Raw genomic sequence first — 17756 nt, 5'->3', positions numbered from 1 at the left:
TTTGCAAAATGTTCGGGGTACTTTCTGATTGGTTGAGAGACTATGCACAAGATCTTGGAAGTCTTCCTCAGAATTCTCTTGTTCTGCTGTGGAAGCCTAACCTCTAAACCTTTCCCACAGATCTGCATCTGCCCTGTCACTTGCACTTTTAGAGTTGGTCAGGCAAGTGATTGCCATGAGTTACACAGCCTGTATGTAATAGAGGTGGAAGTTGAAACTAAGACTTCCTGACTCCAAGGCCAGGTTTCTATATATTAGATCTCTTTCTCTTAACTACACTTATCCTGGGTTAGCTTATTTTATTTAAAAATATTTATTGGTGCTTTTTGTTTTTTACACTACAATCTCCTCTTCTCAGTACATACTCCTTCCTCTCCCCGAGTCTTCCTTTGTAACATAGAAAAACAATTAATTTTTTATTTGCTACATTCTTCAGTCTATTTTAGCAGGTATTTTAAATGTAATTTTACTTTATTTTTTTAAAAAAAATTATTGATACACTTGACATTAGCTGTATGACCCTGGGCAAGTCAGTTAACCCTGACTGCCTCACCAAAAAAGCAAAAAAAAAAATTTGAAAAAAAATTGAAAAAAATTATTGTGGTCTTTCATTTTTATACCATAGCCATTTCCCCTTAATTCCCATTCATCTTCTTCAAACCCTCTTATGAAACAAAAAAATACTTTTAAGCCAGACCATCAGACACAGTGATCCCATTTGACGGTCTATGATACATTCCACATCTGTAGTCCCTCATCCTGTGCTGAGGGAAGGAAGATTTGTTTTGTCATCAATTCTTTGGGACCAAGATTGGTGTTTACTAATTTTTTTTTTGGGAGGGAGACTGGCTTAAGTGACTTGCCTACTGTCACACAGCTAGTAAATGTCTGAAGTTGGACTTGAATTCAGGTCCTCCTGACTCTAGGGCCTGTGTTCTATCCACTGTACCATCTGGCTGCTCTGGTGTTTACTATTAAAAGTGTTATTTTCATGTACATTATTGTAGTCATTGTAGATTTGTTTTCCTAATTTTACTTACTTTGCACCATATCTGTTCATACAGATCTTACCATGTTTCTTTGAATTCTTCATTTTCTTTATTAAAAATAGACTTTTAATTGTATAGGTTCTTTTTACATCACCTACATTTCTCTTTGTATCCTTCTCATTCTTTTCTTTTACAGAGCTATTCCTTATAACCAAGACTTTATTAAAAAATAAGAAGAGAAAAAATTCAGTAAAATCAATCAACATTTCGGAACATGATAGTATTTTAAATGTTCTGCAGTACACTCATGAAATCCTTATTTTATCATTTCTTAAGGCATGATAATATCTGATTACATTCATATTCCACAATTTGTTCAGCCCTTTTCCAATTGATGGTCATCTGCTTTGTTTCCAGTTTTTTCTTTGTCTTTTTTTTGTAGGCAGTGGGATTAAGTGACTTGCCCAAGGTCATACAGCTAGTAAGTGTCAAATGTCTGAGTCTGGATTTGAACTCGGGTCCTGCTGACTTCAGGGCCAGTGCTCTACCTACTGCTCCACCGAGCTGCCCCTTTCTTTGTTTTTTTTAAATTTTTTTAAAATTTAGCATCTAAAAAACTCTTTGGAATTTGGCTTTAATGCTTTTTTCCCCCCTGAAGAGTTACAAGATACTTTGTTCCTCATAATAGGATGCATTTTCCTACCCATTTCTTTCTGTCATCAAAAATGGCTATTCTGAAATTGTATAATTTCCTCTATAAATTCTATTATATACGGATTCTTCTTACTGTTTCGTGTAGAGAAAAGATAGGCCTGAAATTTGATGTTCTTTGAACGTTTTTGTCTCAAGAAGCTTAAAAATTCTCAGAACGATAGACTATCACAGCTGGAAGAGACCTTAGAGTTCATCTCGCCTCTCAAACCCCACAAACCCCGACTGAAGAACTCCAATTGAAACAGACCCTGTTCTAAGAAAGAGACAAATGAAATTAGGGTGTGTGTGTCACATTATAATTTCTCTCAAGCTGGCTTGACATACATTGCAGGGAGTTCAGTCCAAAACTAGGCTCCTGTAGGGGGATCAGTTCAGAACTGGCTCAATTTGGGATTTAGGAGTACAGGGTTATATGCCTTTCTAAGAGCAGGTGTTCCCAAGGGGTGCCATTCAACCCTAATTGGTCAAAACACTGGGAGGTGAGCTATATTAAAATGAAGTCTTTGAGTCCCTGACTTAGGTCACTTAATCCTGATCATAGAGATAATCAATTTCCACACCATCTGTCTTGACAATATTTTCCCAGACCTGTCTGGACAGCGCAAAGAGCCGGAATAGACCCATTTAGATTCGCTCTTAAGTTCCTTCTGAAGGAGAAACTCAACTTGGAACAGAAGGGGATGGGGAAGCTCTGAGTCTCTAAGATAATTGTTACTAAGAAAAATCATTTTTCAGAAGTCCAACCACCCTATTTAGTATGTAAGAAAACGAAGGCCCAAAGGATGAAGTGACTTGCCTAAGGTCACATGCCTTCAGTGAGGATTTGAATTCAAGTCTATTATAGACTTGGAGACCACTGCTCTTTCTGCTGCACTTGACTGATATTTTTGTCTTTCCTTCATTCTTTTTTTTTTTCTGAACTAAACTTTGGTTTTCCCCCTACTTGAATTATTCCTTCACGTCCCCTCAGTGTTCTTTATACTGTATTGATTTGCACTCATTAGTTTGTTGTTTTTAAAGTGTTAAATCTTTTTTAATGTATGTGTGTTGTATTACTACAGGAAGTTCCTTGCTATGTATCTCCTATTTCTTATGAGTCACTTCATAACATAGTACTCAGCATATAATGGATGTTAAGTAAAAAAGCTATTGGCTGATTAAACTACTAACAATAATGGGGAGGAAATCTCTATATCTGATTTTCAACAGGATTCCAAATAAACACATTCTTTTCTTTGTTAAGTAATGTTTTATATTCATTGTCAGACATAGCCAAATCTTGGCCCAAAGGGTATGTTGCTGGAGTTGGTCTTATTCATAGGGAGATTTAAGAGATTTTAGTAGGGAAGCTTTTGCCATTGGGAATTTATTTCGTTCTTATAGGTTTTAATTTTAAGAGCCCACTATCAAAATGCATATGATGATTGACGAATGGGATAACACTTATGAGACTCACCTTAATAGAAATTATTTTGCAGGCTGACTTCTAATAAAGAAAGATAGCTGAGAGTGGTGATTCCTTTTAGGAATGAGGCTTCAGACCAGCAACAGGGATGCCTGGAGGGTGATGTAAGGTTGTAGGATGCAGATCTGGAATGAATTGTAGAGATCATCTAATCACTCTTCTTCCTCCTTCTTTTGACCTTCCTAGAGTTCCCAGTTTCTTTTCACTAGATTCCTGAAAAGCAATTAAAATGTTGTCCTTGTATTAGTTAGTTGTTATTTGACACTTCAAGTTATTTCTTCACTAGACTAAAATTTCCTGGGGATACATGAAGTGCAGAATATTTCTGCAAAGTGTATATATAATTTGAATATAGATAACACAATTATAAATGTAGCTAGAAATGTTATAATTTATACTAGTAATTCTCAAGCATTTTTATACCTGCAGAATCCTTAATTTAAAACAAATCCGGTAGGAACCCCTCCAATAAAATCTCTCAAAATGATTTACTTTTAAACATATTTACTGTGAGTGATACAAAATAAGACTGATTAAAAGAAAACAACAAAAACTGTTGAATATTAAAATTTTATTCAGCTTACTTTCTAAATCACACATGCACTAGAAGAGTGAATTCCCTTTCATATTCCCATTAAACTTCCTTTTTTTCATTTCATATTCATTGTATAGAATGCAACAAAGGACGTAAATAAGAATCAGATCTATTTATCTCAACCAAGAATCTTTCATGGGAGAAGAAGAATAGAGGATGAGTATCAAGATATAGAAGTTCACTCTAAGTCAGTACAGAATTGAAGGAGATCCTTTCCTTGATAGCAGCTCAAAATATAGATTGTATGTGTATTTTCCTGGCTAGTGAATAGAACAGAATATTTGAAATTGGGGCTTGTGGGGAACCTTGAATTTTTGATACTTATGAGACATGTAATGGGTAGGATGTGAAGAAAGGAATGTGGAAAAACTCAGAATAATGAAGGAAAGTTGAGTTTAGGGAAAAAGGTGAAAAGGTAATACCTGCAGAAGGGGTTTGAATATTTGAGGAATGCAAAACTAATAGCAGGAACCTATTTCTCTTTTCTGTTTTATCATTATTATTATTAATTAATTTATTTTTAAGTTTTCAACATTTGCTTCCACAAGATTTTGAATTCCAAATTTTCTCCCTGTCTCACTCTTCTCCCTACACCAAGACAGTGGTGCATTCTGAATACCCCTTCCCCTAATCTGCCCTCCTTTCTATCACCTCCCCCCCCTTCTCTTATCATCTTTCCATGCAGGAATATAAACAGTTCAACTTTAATAAATCCCTTATGATTTCTCTTTCCTGCTTACCTTTTCTTGCTTCTCTTGACTCTTGTATTTGAAAGTTGAATTTTCTATTCAGCTCTGGTCTTTTCATTAAGAATGCTTGAAAGTCTTCTGAATATCCATTTTTTTTCCCTGAAGGATTATACTCAGTTTTGATGGGTAGGTGATTGATGGTTATAATCCTGTCTCCTTTGACCTTTGGGATATTCCGTTCCAATCCCTCTGGTCCCTTAATGTAGAAGCTGCTAAATCAGGTCACAAAATGGAATCAGTGTAGTTCACTCAATTTCCACAATTAACCACTTAACTCTCCTAATCCTCTCAGTTCCCTCACTCTTCTCAGAATAATGTTTTTAAATGCAAAAAAAAAATACATACTACAAAGGAAATTAATTATATTGAAATACTATTATTAAGAAAAATAAACCATAACAAGTTCACAGACCCTTCATTAAGAATTCATGCTATAGAATGTGCAGAGATAGAGGCGGGTACTAAAGAATGAAAACTTTAGGAAGTTCTTCTGAGCTCAGTTTGCTCTGAAGCTTAGGAGCTTCTGTCTCTGTCTCTATCTAGTCTTGCCAATTTTGAAAATATACAAGTATTGCAGGAAGAAGAGGCTTCATACTTCCTCCTGATAGCCACTTCCTACTTTATGTTCCTTGGTTGCATTGCCAAAATTTAATTTGGGGCTAGAGTAGTGAATCAAATAAGAGGTGGTATTGGTACCTTTATTCCTGTTGATGTGCTTAAGCCAGTCTCATGCAACAGTCTCAACTCTTTACTTTGCTCAGCCAACAGCAGCTTTGATGAAAGTAAATGTTGCCTCCTCTGGGATAATTCTCCCATCCCCTACTTTTACAGGAAGGTTGAGTCCCAAGAAGGTGACTGACTACTCACTTCAAAATTCTAGAGGTAATCCTGAGGGATTGTCATTTTCCATTTTTGTTGTCTTTGCCAATTTGATGAATGCAAGGTAGAACCTCAGAGCTACTTTAATTTGCATTTTTTGAATTATTAGTGATTTGGAGTATTTTTTCATATTGTTGTTAATAATGTAGATTCCTTACATTGAGAACTGCTTGTTCATAATCTGACCACTTGTCAGTTGTTGAATAGCTCTTATTCTTAAAAATTTGAGTCAATTACTCATTTATCTTATAAATGAGATCATCATCAGAGAAACTTGCTGCAGATATTTCCCCTGTTAACTGGTTCTGATTTTAGATGCATTAGTTTTGTTTGTATATACTTTTTCAACTTTATGTAATCAAAATTGTTACTTTTACCCTCTGTAATCTTCTGCATCTCTTGTTTCCTTATGAACTCTTTCCCATAAGTGGAAGACATTTCTACCTTGTTCCTCCAATTTGTTTGTGATGTGATTTTTTTTCTGTCTAGGTCATGTATCCATTTGGAGCTAATCTTAATGTATGATGTTTGTTTAAATCTGATTTTTGCCTGACTGCTTTCCAGGTTTTTCAGCAGTTTTTGCCAAATACCAAGTACCCCAGTACCTAGAGTTTTCAGGTATATTGAACACTAGTCCAATAGGTCTGTTTGCTTCATTATGTTACGTACCTAGTCTTTTCTACTAATTGACTTCTCTTTTTTAAACCACTACCAGATAGATTTAATTGTTACTGCTTTGTAGTATAGTTTGATATCTAGTACTGTTAGGCTACTTCCTTTCCATTTTTTCTTTATTTCCCTTGAGATTCTAGACCTTTTGTTTCCCTAGATGACTACCATTTTTTCTAGCTCTATAAAATAATTTGTTGGGAGTTTGATTAGAGCAACATCGAATAAGATTTAATTTAGTTATGTTATGAGATTAGGCCTGATGGTCTCAAGACCACCATAACAGTCTTCCCTTAAGGAAGGCTGTAACTTATAAAATCTGTGCATGGGAAACCATTGTTGTAAGATTAGGCTTGATGGTCTTGAGGCCATCATGATGGTTTCCCTTAAAGGAAGGTTATAAACTTATAGAACATACTCATGGAAAAATATTGACAATAGTATTTTTCTAATGTCAGTATAGCAGGGTGCTCAAGATGATGCTTTGGCCATCACCAGCTTATTTCTCACTGATAAATAAATCCCCAAATAATATTTTGCTCTGACCTCTGATATGCAAATCAGCCAGCTCCAGGGAAAATCAGAGTGTAAGAACCTCACTCTCAGAAGGGCACTTTGGAGCACACCCTCTGCTCTGGGGGGAATACAGCTTCCTACTGGAGCACACCCTTCCTGCTGAATGGACAGACCCCTGTCTCTGTGCTCCCTATCTTAGTGGCTCTTATATGAGTCATACTCTTATGTTAGTGTTTGTGCCTGAGTTGTATATAGAGTTCCCTTTTCTCACTCCACCTTCCCCTCCTCCTCATTATTTGCAATAAAATGCATTAAACTGATTCCCATTGTTTCACATGTTCTTAGCATCTGAACTCATTAAGGAGCTGTTTTCCCTGACATCTCTGCCTGGCCCATGAGCCTTTCCTTAGACATAAACTGAGTATTTGTACGTCTGTATAGCTGCACCTATGCTGGGGGAACATGGTGCTGTGAGTCCAGTTGTAGAAAGCAGGGATCAACAGAGTGTGATGGGTGAAATCTGAAATAACTGAAGAAAAAAAAAGGTTTGAGTTTCTGAGCATATCAGTTTATTAAGTAATGCTTGCCAATTGCATAACAAATCAGGACCAGGCCTCCTCATCTTGGCACTTAGACAGGGGGAGACAGATTTTTATGCATTAAAAGAAAGCAATTAGTAGTATATAAACCAGGTTACAAGATTAGTAATCTTATTTCTATTTGGAGGAAATATTAGGGATTTTCCAAGTTGAGAGGGGGAGAATGAACAGGTAAAATTACCTGAAATCAGGAAAAAAAGGTGTCACTCTCCCCCAAGAATCTATAAACAAGCAAAGGAACATGGAAACAATAACTGACTGAACAGGTTAGGGCCAGTTTTCAGATAAGACATTTGAGTTGCTTAAAACGTATAATTGTGAGAAAACTTGCATCCATCTTTGGATCTAATTGAGTTTCTGGTTAGCATAACCTAGGTCCCTAGTTAAGAGTCTCTAAGCAACAGGTAAATGTGGTTCAGCTTCCCAGTCACATAGGGGGTAGGTTCAAACAATGCAATAAAATTTTCTCACAGTTCCCATAACTAAATAGAAAGGGAACTGAGCTGGCTTCAGAATTGAGTCACAAGATGAAAGCATTGTGGTTCACTCAATTCCTACAATTCCCTCAAAGAGAACCCTTTATCCTCCCAAAGGGGACTCCCTTATGCCCAGAAGACTGTCATAAAACAAGGTAGTATTGTCAGTTTATTATATTGGTTCCTTTTACCCATGAACAATTAATATTCCTCCAGTCATTTATGTCTATATTTTTTCATAAAAGAGTATTTTGTAGTTATATTCATATAATTTTTGTGTGTGTCTTAAGGAATTTATCTTTTCTCCTGTTGGGTTCTGTTGGTAATATAAAGAAATGCTAATGTTTTATATGGATTTATTTATATCCTCAACTTTGTTAAGGTATTGTTTCATTTAATATTTAGTTGACTTTCTAGAGTTCTTTAAGTAAATCATCCTATCATCTACAAAATGATAACTTTGTTTCTTTGCCTATCTGTTTTTGATCAGTTTCTTTTCTTTTTTGTTTTTTTGTCTCATTGCTATAGCTAGCAAGCATTATATGAAATAGTAGTGGTGATAATGGTAGTCCTTCCTTTACGCCTGATCATCATTACATATAACACTAGCTCTTTGTTTTAGGTGGAAACAGCTTACTATATCAAGGAATGGTCTGTTGATTCCTTTGTTTTCTTGTGTTGTTTTTTAAAACAGAAATGGGTGTTGTAGTTTGTCAAAAGCTTTTTTTCTGTATCTGTTGATAAAACCATATTGTATGTGACAGACCCTAACCCAAATTAAACTCAGAGACTTCTTTTTTTTTCCTTTTAGGCAGTTGGAGTTAAGTGACTTGCCCAGGGTCACACAGCTAGTAAGTGTCAAGTGTTTGGTCTGAGGCCGAATTTGAACTCAGGTCCCCCTGACTTCGGGCGGTGCTCTATCTACTGCGCCAAGGTTACCTTTATTACAGTCTTGGGAGATGGCTGTCTGCTCCACGGAAGGGGCCGCCTTATAAAAGCAAATCTCCGCCCACCATGCAAAGTCTCCACCCACCACTATCCCTTGCCCCCTCAACTGGGGGTGGGTGTGCATTCTAAACTCAAAAGTTTCTTCCTATCCCCTGAACTGGGAGGTGGGGCTTATATTCCAGGCCCAAAATTCAAAGACAAGGAGCGGGAAGCCAAGGGCAAAATTGGGGGCGGGGCAGGGCTCATTCTTTCTGTTAAGTGCTTAAAAACAGGGTGTGAGCGAGCTAGGATTTTGAAAATAATAATCAAAAATTATTGACCTTGAGGAGGCTTCACTTCTGAGAGTTCATCTCTCACAATATGATTGTTGTTCTTGTTATTAACATGGTCTATTATGTTTATAGTTTTCCCAATTGAACCAATACTACATTCCTACTATAAATCTGTCCTTGTTATAGCATATATTAATTTTTATATCTTTCTGGAGATTCTTTGCTAGTATTTAATTTAAAATTTTTGCATTATTTTCATTAGAGACATCGATCTGTTGTTTCCTTTTTCTGTTTTGATTCTCCTTGGCTTAAATATGAAACTCATATTTGTGTCTTAGAAGGAATTTGGCAGAATCCCTTCTTTTCCTGTTTTTCAAACTGTTTATATGTTATTAAAATTAATTATTTGAATTTCATAAAATTTGATTCTAAATCCATCAGGTTCTAAGGTTTTTTCCTTTGGAATCTTATTTATGATTTATTCAATTTTTTTTCTTTTCTGAGATTGAGTTATTTAAATTCTCTATACCTTTTGTTAATCTGGATACTTTATAGTTTTATAAATATTTATACATTTCATCATGTTAGTCTTAGTGCCTTATAATTGGGCAAAATGCTTCCTAATAATTTTATTTCTTGTGAATTCTGCTTTTTAGTTTTTGATTCTGATAATTTGGTAATTAAGAGATCACTGGTAACTTTGTATAGAGCAGTTTTTGTGGAATGATGAAGTTGGAAGCTGAATTGTAAGGAGTTAAGAGAATAAGAGAAGAGAAAGTAGAGGTGTTGTGATTTGGCGTGCTGGAAACCTCTAAATGTAAGGGTACCAGGTGAGTCTACCTTGAAAGAATTCAACCACCCAAGCCTTGTTTCAGTCAAAGTAGCAAGGTTTTATTGTAACACCAGCTTGGCAGGCAGATTCCTAGTAAATCTGTGGTTTGGTAAGGAATAAGACTGATACTTATATGAAGAAAAGACAGAAGATCTGGATGGGATTAAGAATGGCAAGTAGCCTGGGGTGAGCCAGGTGCAGATAATGAAAGGACTTAAGTGGTCTGGGCTGGGTCTGAGAGCCACAGGGAAAGGACAGTTAAAAGGATTATTAAATATCTATGCAGGCTGGGATGGGCCAGATGCCTCAGGCAAAACATCAGTGTAGGAAAGTTCTGGGACTTTTAAGGGTCCAGGTCCCGTTGCCCCATTATTGGCATCTATTGTAGATGACCTCAAGGAGTTTAGCTACAATGGCAGAAGAGATAATGAGGACAGAAGGATCAAGTGAGGATTTTTTAAGGATAAGGGAGACTTGGGCATATTTGGAAGTAGCTAGTAGACAGGGAGAGATTGAGGATGAGTGAGTAGGGATGACAGAGGGAGCAGTCTGTTGGAAAAGATGGAATGGTATAGGATCATTTATGCAGGTAGAGGGATTTGCCTTGGTAAGGAGTAGGACTGCCATTTTCTGTGAGACAAAGGGTGAAGGAGGAGATAGTAGCAGAAGGCATATGAGTAATGTGAAATGAGGAAAAAGGGAAAAGAGGGAATTCATAGTGAATGGCCTCTAGTTTTCTTCTAAAATATGAGATAAGGTTCTCAGCTGAGGGGGTGGGGAAGGAGGAGCCATGGAAAGTTTGAGGAGAGATGAAAAAGTATGGAGAATGGGATAGTGAGTTGATAAGGGAGAGTGTTAAAGGTTTACATAGCAGCAGTGAGGGCCCAGTTGAGATTGTGGTAACATATATTTGTGGTAGAAGCAGTCGGGTTTCGTGATTTTCTGCATTTTTGTTCATTATCATATGTGCAGAAGCAAATACAGCACATGGTGGGAATGATCCACAGGTGAGGCTTGGCAGGGCATAATTGGTGATATGATAAAGGTGGCAAGGACTCAAGAGAAGAAGATAGTATAGAGTTGAGCTGGTTTACAAAGGGTCAAAGTGAAGAAAAGAAGAGAGTGACTAGTGCAGAATTGGATGACTTGGGAGAGAACCAAAGAGCTGAGGTATTGGAGATCATGGTGTAGACAGAGTAGGGTTTAGTAAGAGAAGGTAGAGGAAGAGGTGGAAAGCCAATAGATTATGGTCAGATAAAGGGATTTTGGAATTCTTGGACATGTAGATGGTGCATCTTTAGGTGATGGTAAGGTCAAGTGTACTGAGATGGAATGGAGGAGTAGGTCATGAGTAGGTTTAGGAACTGAACAGTTACGTTGTTTGAGGGAGAATCAGTATGTACGTTGAAATCTGTTGGTATGACGGCAGGAGTTGAGAACGAGAGAAAAATTATAAGCCAGGTACTAAACTTGTTGAGGAAGGAGAGGGAATGACCTGGAAGCCTATAGAGAACAGCTACCAGGATTTTGACTGAGTGGTAAATACAGATAGTTTGAACTGAGGTTACTGAGTGTTACAGGTAGGAGGAAAACCTGGAAGTAGAAATGGGGAGCAAGGAGTACTCCAACTCCTCTGCTTCAAACAGTGAGCCAAGGGGAATGAGTGAAGGTGTAATTGTGACTGGAAGAGATGGCCAGAGAAGCCATGTTATCAGATCTCATTGTTTTCTAGAAGATGGAAGGTATAGGAGAGAGAAAGATTTAAGATGAAAGCAGGTTATTGGAATAGGCATTCCAGAGGGCACATGTGGGAGGATTGAGCAGGATAGGAATAAGGAATTGGGTGGTAGGTGTGGGGAATAGGGTTTGAATGATGACCTATAAAGGTTCAGAAACACTGGGATGTACAAGATATGAACAGTTGTGAATGTTAACCATTAAGTGAAAGGTACTATTCTTCTTTCCAGAGGACGATGGAGATCAGGCAGGGGACAAGTACAGCATGGTATTGAAGGCACATGGTTAGATGGAAAACCCTATTTGATTTCTCCTTTTTCCTCAAAAGCAGGTGATTAGGCAGGACATAGTACAGCAAGAGATAAATGTCAAACCTACACAACAGGAGATTGAAGTTCTGGTCCCCACCAACTTTCTCTTTTTTCCTTGGGGACAGATACAGCAGGAAATGTCAGACCTGTTGTCAGAAGGAAGGTTTTCAGAGGCAATTTCATTCTTCATTGGGGAGAATGGGGACAAAGTTGCCTTGTGCTGATGGAGATGAAAGTTGAGCCCAGCCCTTTGCCACCTTTATGAGATTTATCTACATACTAGTTGTGTAATAATGTCCCTGATGAAGATAGCAGGAAACTTTTGCAAGCAATATACTATAATGAATCACATCTTTACCATTTTTCAATTAACTGAAAGATGTGGAGAATAGAGTCTCCCACTGTGCTTATTGTTTGTTAATTATTCAGGACTTGATTCATTAGAGCAGAACACTTCTTTAAAAGCTATCTTCCAATGCTTGTTTCTCATCCTTCATTTCATCAAAATCATTTCATATTCTTTGGAAGATATAACAAGAGATAACCCTGTTTAACAACTTTATGATAATGAACATCATGTGAGGCATAAAACAGGAAGATATATCCTTGATAAAAAGTGCTCACCACTGTAACAGAGATTTAGAAAATGAATGCAAGTTGAAGAAATATTTCCTGTGGGTTGAGATCCTCAAAATACTTCCTTTTGAGTATGATATTTTGCTTTCCGAATCAAGGTTGGAACATTGCAGAGCTTCCTAGAAGACATTCATAACCATTCAAGAATTTGAAACCTGCCTATTCACATAGATAAGACCAAGTCAATGAAGTGTGTCTGTTGCTTAAATTTTGACATATGATTGGATGGAGAACCTCTAGCACTTGACCATCAATATATTCCTTTGGGATGGAGAGTACAAATGTACATGAAATTGGCCTAGAGTTGAATAGGAGAAGAACAGTTTGGTTTGCCTTTCAGAAATTGCAAAGCTACTTTAAAGATGTCAAGCTTGTATATCAACCAATTAAGGCCAGTTAATTCCAATACCACGTAAATTATTTGCAAAAATAAAAAAGAAGGTACTCTTCCATTTTCTTTCTATGGTACAAATATAGTTTTAATAACTAAACCAGGGAGGGACAAAACAGAGAAAGAAAACTACAGATTAGCATAATTAATGAATATTGATGCAGAAATTTAAAATAGCACATTAGCAAGTAGACAAAAACAACATATTAATTAGTCAGTCAGAAAGATTAGAAAGATTTTGCGTTATGAGCAGATTGAGTTTCTACCAGGAATGAATGGTTGGTTCAACATAAGGAAGACAGTATTTTAAACCATGTTAATTATATGTGTGTGTATACATATACATATACATGTATAGATGTATATATACATGTGCATAATAAAAATATGATTATATCACTAGATACTAAAAATCCAAAGCATTCATTTCTATTAAAGACTCTAGATGTCATAGGAATAAAAGACCTCAGACCTCTCTCCTAAATAAAGACTATCTTTTTAATACTAGTATTCTACTGGTGAGTTGTATGGCTGTGAGATAGAACATTATTGGAAGAATTAAAAATGAATATTGCACAGAGGGCAATGGAGAGATGCATGATAAGCGTAAACAGGTTTCACTGTATAACCAAGTGGCAACTTTGAAGAATAGGAGTAAATTATAGTATTAGGATAATTTATGTTAGGAAAAGAAGATGGGCTGGTCATGTGGCAAGGATGAAGGATGACAGATAGACAGCCTGAGTTCTATGCTGGTGCCTTCACAATGTGAGGAACATTTGAAATTTTCTAGCATTGTCAGATAGAACTTTTTTGGTGGACTAATTGGAAGACATGGACAAGGGTCACATAGGATGGTAAGGCATGAGTGGCTTCTAATACACATCATTGGAGAGTACATACAAATCAATGAAATTATATATCTACATGGGTATTTTTTAGTGTATAAATGTGGAATAAAGACTTTTTAAGTAGTGCTTTTTATGTTGCTTCTGTCCTCTCTACCCCATGCTTTGACATGACCATCATGTCCTGACTCTCCTACCTTTCTATTTCCACCCCCCTCCCCAAGAAGGCAGAATTTGGTAATTAGGAGAAAAAGCAAGCCTGACTAAAAACTTTTTTTTTCTTTTTTAGCTTAGGAGATAAGTGATTCTGAGAGAAGTAAAAGGGAATGAGATAATAACAATGAAGAGGATAAGCAAAATAGTAGGCCCTCAATAATGGTGACTTTATTTATTTATTTTTAAAAGAAGAATGAACTAAACAAATTCTAAAATCAGAGAAAGAAAAGAATTCTGTTCTAGGTTTTAGGCCTAGAGATTGCTAGTTCTGTGGTTTCTACGATTACTGAATATCTGTTTAATGATCTGCAGTTCTTACTTGTGACCCCTTAAGAACTCTTCCTTGACTCTGCCTGTGATGAGTTCTGTCTTTCACTAAACCAAAAATTTCTTTGAATGTCCCTTTGCCCAACTGAAGAAATCTTTGCTTTGTAAAATCAGGGCAACTATATTTGATGTTTTTCTTGTTATAAAATTTTTTCTTTTTTCTTTCCAGATCCATCTGAAAGATATATTAAAATGAAGACTTTTGAGGGTTCTTGTGCATTACATCTTTCAGCAAGTAGAGGATTCTTGATGATAACAAAAATCCTTTTAGAAGCTGGGGCAGATGCTAACGAAACTACTTTAGAAGAAACTACTCCACTATTTTTGGGTAATGTAGCCTAACAGAGGTGGAGAAAAAGAAAATTATCTTTTCAACTGCATCTAAGCTTAACTGCTTCTGTAATGTCATGTTCTACTTATAGGATGTTTTACTGATAAATGTTTTGATACCTATTTTTGGTTATGAGACTGTTAATACAGTTTTAGGTTTCTCTTGATTTTCCAATTCCTGTGTGAAAATAACTGCTTTAAATGCCACCTTTAAGTGTTTGTTTGAAATTGGAATACCTGTTGTGAATTATAGACAGTCATTTTTTCTTCTGGTATGTGTGCTTAATTAATTCTTATTCATTCATTCAATGATTTACATTTAGTATTGATTTATATTGAAGTTCTTTTATCACTTCATTAACTAAACTACCTCAGACAGATTTGAAGACAGACAAGCTTAATATCTTTAGGATATGTTAATGAAGTTGTGGTTTAACATTGTTGTCAGAATATGGTTAACTTACTACTGAAACGCATTGTTATTCTATTTATGCCATGCAATATTGTGGTTACCTCCTAAACTTTTGGAAAATGTTTTCTAGCAATGATGAAATATAGATGTGGAGGTCAGAATGTTTTAGTATAGGTAACTGTAAATTACTTATACTTATGAAAGGAAATCAGTGACATAAGTATTCCTGAATACAGGTAATTCTCAATTACTTTTACTTTTGTTTTGATACAGTTTCATTGGCTGCAAATTTAACATGATAATTATGTTTTGCTTAGGTTATTAAAAAAAAGAATAATTTGTGTCTTTTGAGCACATGCCAAATGCTGGCCAAGGAGAGATGGTACCCTATCTCCACTGAGATAGCATGGCACAGTACAAACAGGTCTTGGAGTCAGAAGACCTGAATTCAAATCTTAACCATTATTCCTGAGCTGTGTGACCTTGGGCAAGTTACTTAACTTCATCTGCCTCATGTCTTCATCTGCAGAATACAGATGATAATACTTATGGGGTTGTTGTGAGGAAAGCATTTTCTGAAGCTTAAACCTCTTTATAATTGTGAGTGGTACTTGAGGGATGGAAAGTAATTCGTTTGCCTAGTGATGTATTTCTTTAATACTTTGAGAATTTGTAATTTCATAGATGTGAGTCTTTGCTGACAGAGATCACAATTCTTTAATGCCTTAGTAGACAGTTTCTGTGTGATGACTTGTGGTTGAAAATTAATTGCTTTGAAGTAAAACTGATGGTGATGGGCCTGCTGAACTAAGCTGGGTTAGTCCTCTAACATCAGGCCTGTTTTAAAGCTTTTCCAGCATAGTGGAGCTGGATATTATGCTCTGCTGACAGCCTTTGAGGACTCAGGATGCTTTGAGGATGCCATGATGAGTCATCAAAGTAGGACTTTAGTGGATGATTAGTATTATACTAGATGGATCATCAAGACATGGAAATAAGTAGATTAGAGGTAACTTGGGCATACTTTTTTACTTTTGGCTTGGCAAGATGTGGTTGAATGAGAACTGAGGTAAAAGTTAAAAGACCTGGACTCTTGTTCTTATGCTTCCACAGAAGCAGGGTGGCAAATTTTTGGCAAATCATTTAGCTTTTTTGTGTCCATTTTGATCTCTGTATTTCTGTAATCGGGGATAATAATCCTTTTCCCCCTTCCATCATGTGAGTAGTCTAAGGAGGAAATAGATGACTTTTGTGAAACTGTTTTGGAAATAAAGATGCTCTAAAGTATACTTTATTTGCACTATTAAAGAAAATCTTAGTGTTTTCTTCAGGGAATTGATTCTCACCCTCAATTTATATGCAAAACAACATTGATAAATAGGCGATTCACACTGAACCCTGTGTGACTTCATGGAAAAATTCCATGGGAACTGCTCAGTCTACAGCTTTGGTTTTTGATGGATTATTGTGTTCAGTTTTGTTTATTCTAAATCTTTTTCTTTGTTCTGTATGACCTTCAGTTTTAAGAGTAGCAGTAATATTTTAATTAGATTAGGATATTTTGTATATGGTTATGCATAGTCTGCTTTTTTTCCCCCAATATTTAATAAATACAACACTGGTCAATCATATTTTACCTCACATGGGCATATCTTCTAATGTAGCCTTTGGATAGCCTCAAAACCCCCAAAATACCACTCTTCCTCCTTATACTTAGCTATTATAATTATGGTGTTTTCACAATTGCTTTTCTTTGGAACAATAATGAAGCATAGGGTTATTTTTCAAATAGCTTGGAAGCATATATTTAGCACTTTTATATTATTGTTCAATTTGTAACAACCCTTTGAGGTAGGTACTATAGGTATTATGTCTATTTTATAGATGCGAAAACTGAGGTGCAGAATTGAAGTGATTTATACTTGAACACATAGCTACTGAAGAAGTGGGATTCAAACTTGAGTTTTTTCTGACTCTTAAGTTCTCTTTCCATTACATACCATACTACCTTACTTCTCCATAATGTTCTGTTTTTCTGCCATATGTATCAATATTTTTATAATATGTTTTTACCACCAATTAAATAGTCAGTGCATCTCGATTCTAATGTCAGAATCTTAAATATGCTGCATGAGGAAGTGTCAATAAAGAAAACAAAGATGAGAAGAACTGAACTAGAACAAGTGCATAGAAAGTAGATCCATGCTGGAGGTTTCACAATTTTTAGGACATTGCAGGATCAATTATGAAGGCAACTGAAAAAAGGGACAGTAGATTAAGTATGGAAAACAATGTTAAGGGGGCAGCTAGGTGGTACAGTGGATAGAGCACCAGCCCTGGAGCCAGGAGGACCTGAGTTCAAATCCAGTCTCAGATACATAATACTTACTAGCTGTATGACTATGGGCAAGTCACCAATTGCCTCATTTAAAAAAAAAGAAAGAAAGAAAGAAAACAATGTTAGACTTTATCATTACTTAAAAAAAGGAGATTGAAAGAATATCTGTAATTACTTTTATATGCCTGATTTCCCATCTCTTCAAAATTTAGAAAAGAATAACCTATACACATAATTGAAATCATCGTTGATGAAAGTGTAAGAAAAGGGACATGCAGGCTTTCACAAATAATATTACCATTGATCTTTACAGTCAAAAGATTTTCTGAATAATGTAGTATATGGATCCCTTTGTGTTTATTGTTTGGGGACTATAGCTAAATGTATTGTAAGGGCTCTGCTCCTATAATGGAGCTGTCATACATATATCAGATTCATACAGATTGTATTTCAAGATTCCTTGAAATATGTAACAACATAAATAACTGTTTAGTTACCCAACCCACT

The 17756-nt window shown here is 36.0% G+C and overlaps 1 protein-coding gene across 5 annotated transcripts in view; it reads left to right on the top strand.

The window, feature by feature from the left end:
• ASB3 (ankyrin repeat and SOCS box containing 3) overlaps nt 1-17756 on the top strand; it is a 131731-nt gene that overhangs the window by 46199 nt on the left and 67776 nt on the right. For 4 of the 5 annotated variants that reach the window (XM_020996267.2, XM_020996268.2, XM_078149517.1 and 1 more), the window contains exon 3: nt 14339-14497. The exons of the other annotated variant lie outside the window; for it this stretch is intronic. In XM_020996267.2, coding sequence (XP_020851926.1) covers nt 14339-14497 — 159 coding nt within the window. The remainder of the gene's footprint in view (nt 1-14338; nt 14498-17756) is intronic. 5 annotated transcript variants of the gene reach the window in all.

The sequence above is a fragment of the Phascolarctos cinereus genome, unplaced genomic scaffold, assembly GCF_003287225.1.
Source record: "Phascolarctos cinereus isolate Bilbo 61053 unplaced genomic scaffold, phaCin_HiC Scaffold_2;HRSCAF=192, whole genome shotgun sequence".
Classification (NCBI taxonomy): Eukaryota; Metazoa; Chordata; class Mammalia; order Diprotodontia; family Phascolarctidae; genus Phascolarctos; species Phascolarctos cinereus.
The sequence above is the reverse complement of the archived record's forward strand: the minus strand, read 5'-3'. Positions and strand labels throughout refer to the sequence as shown.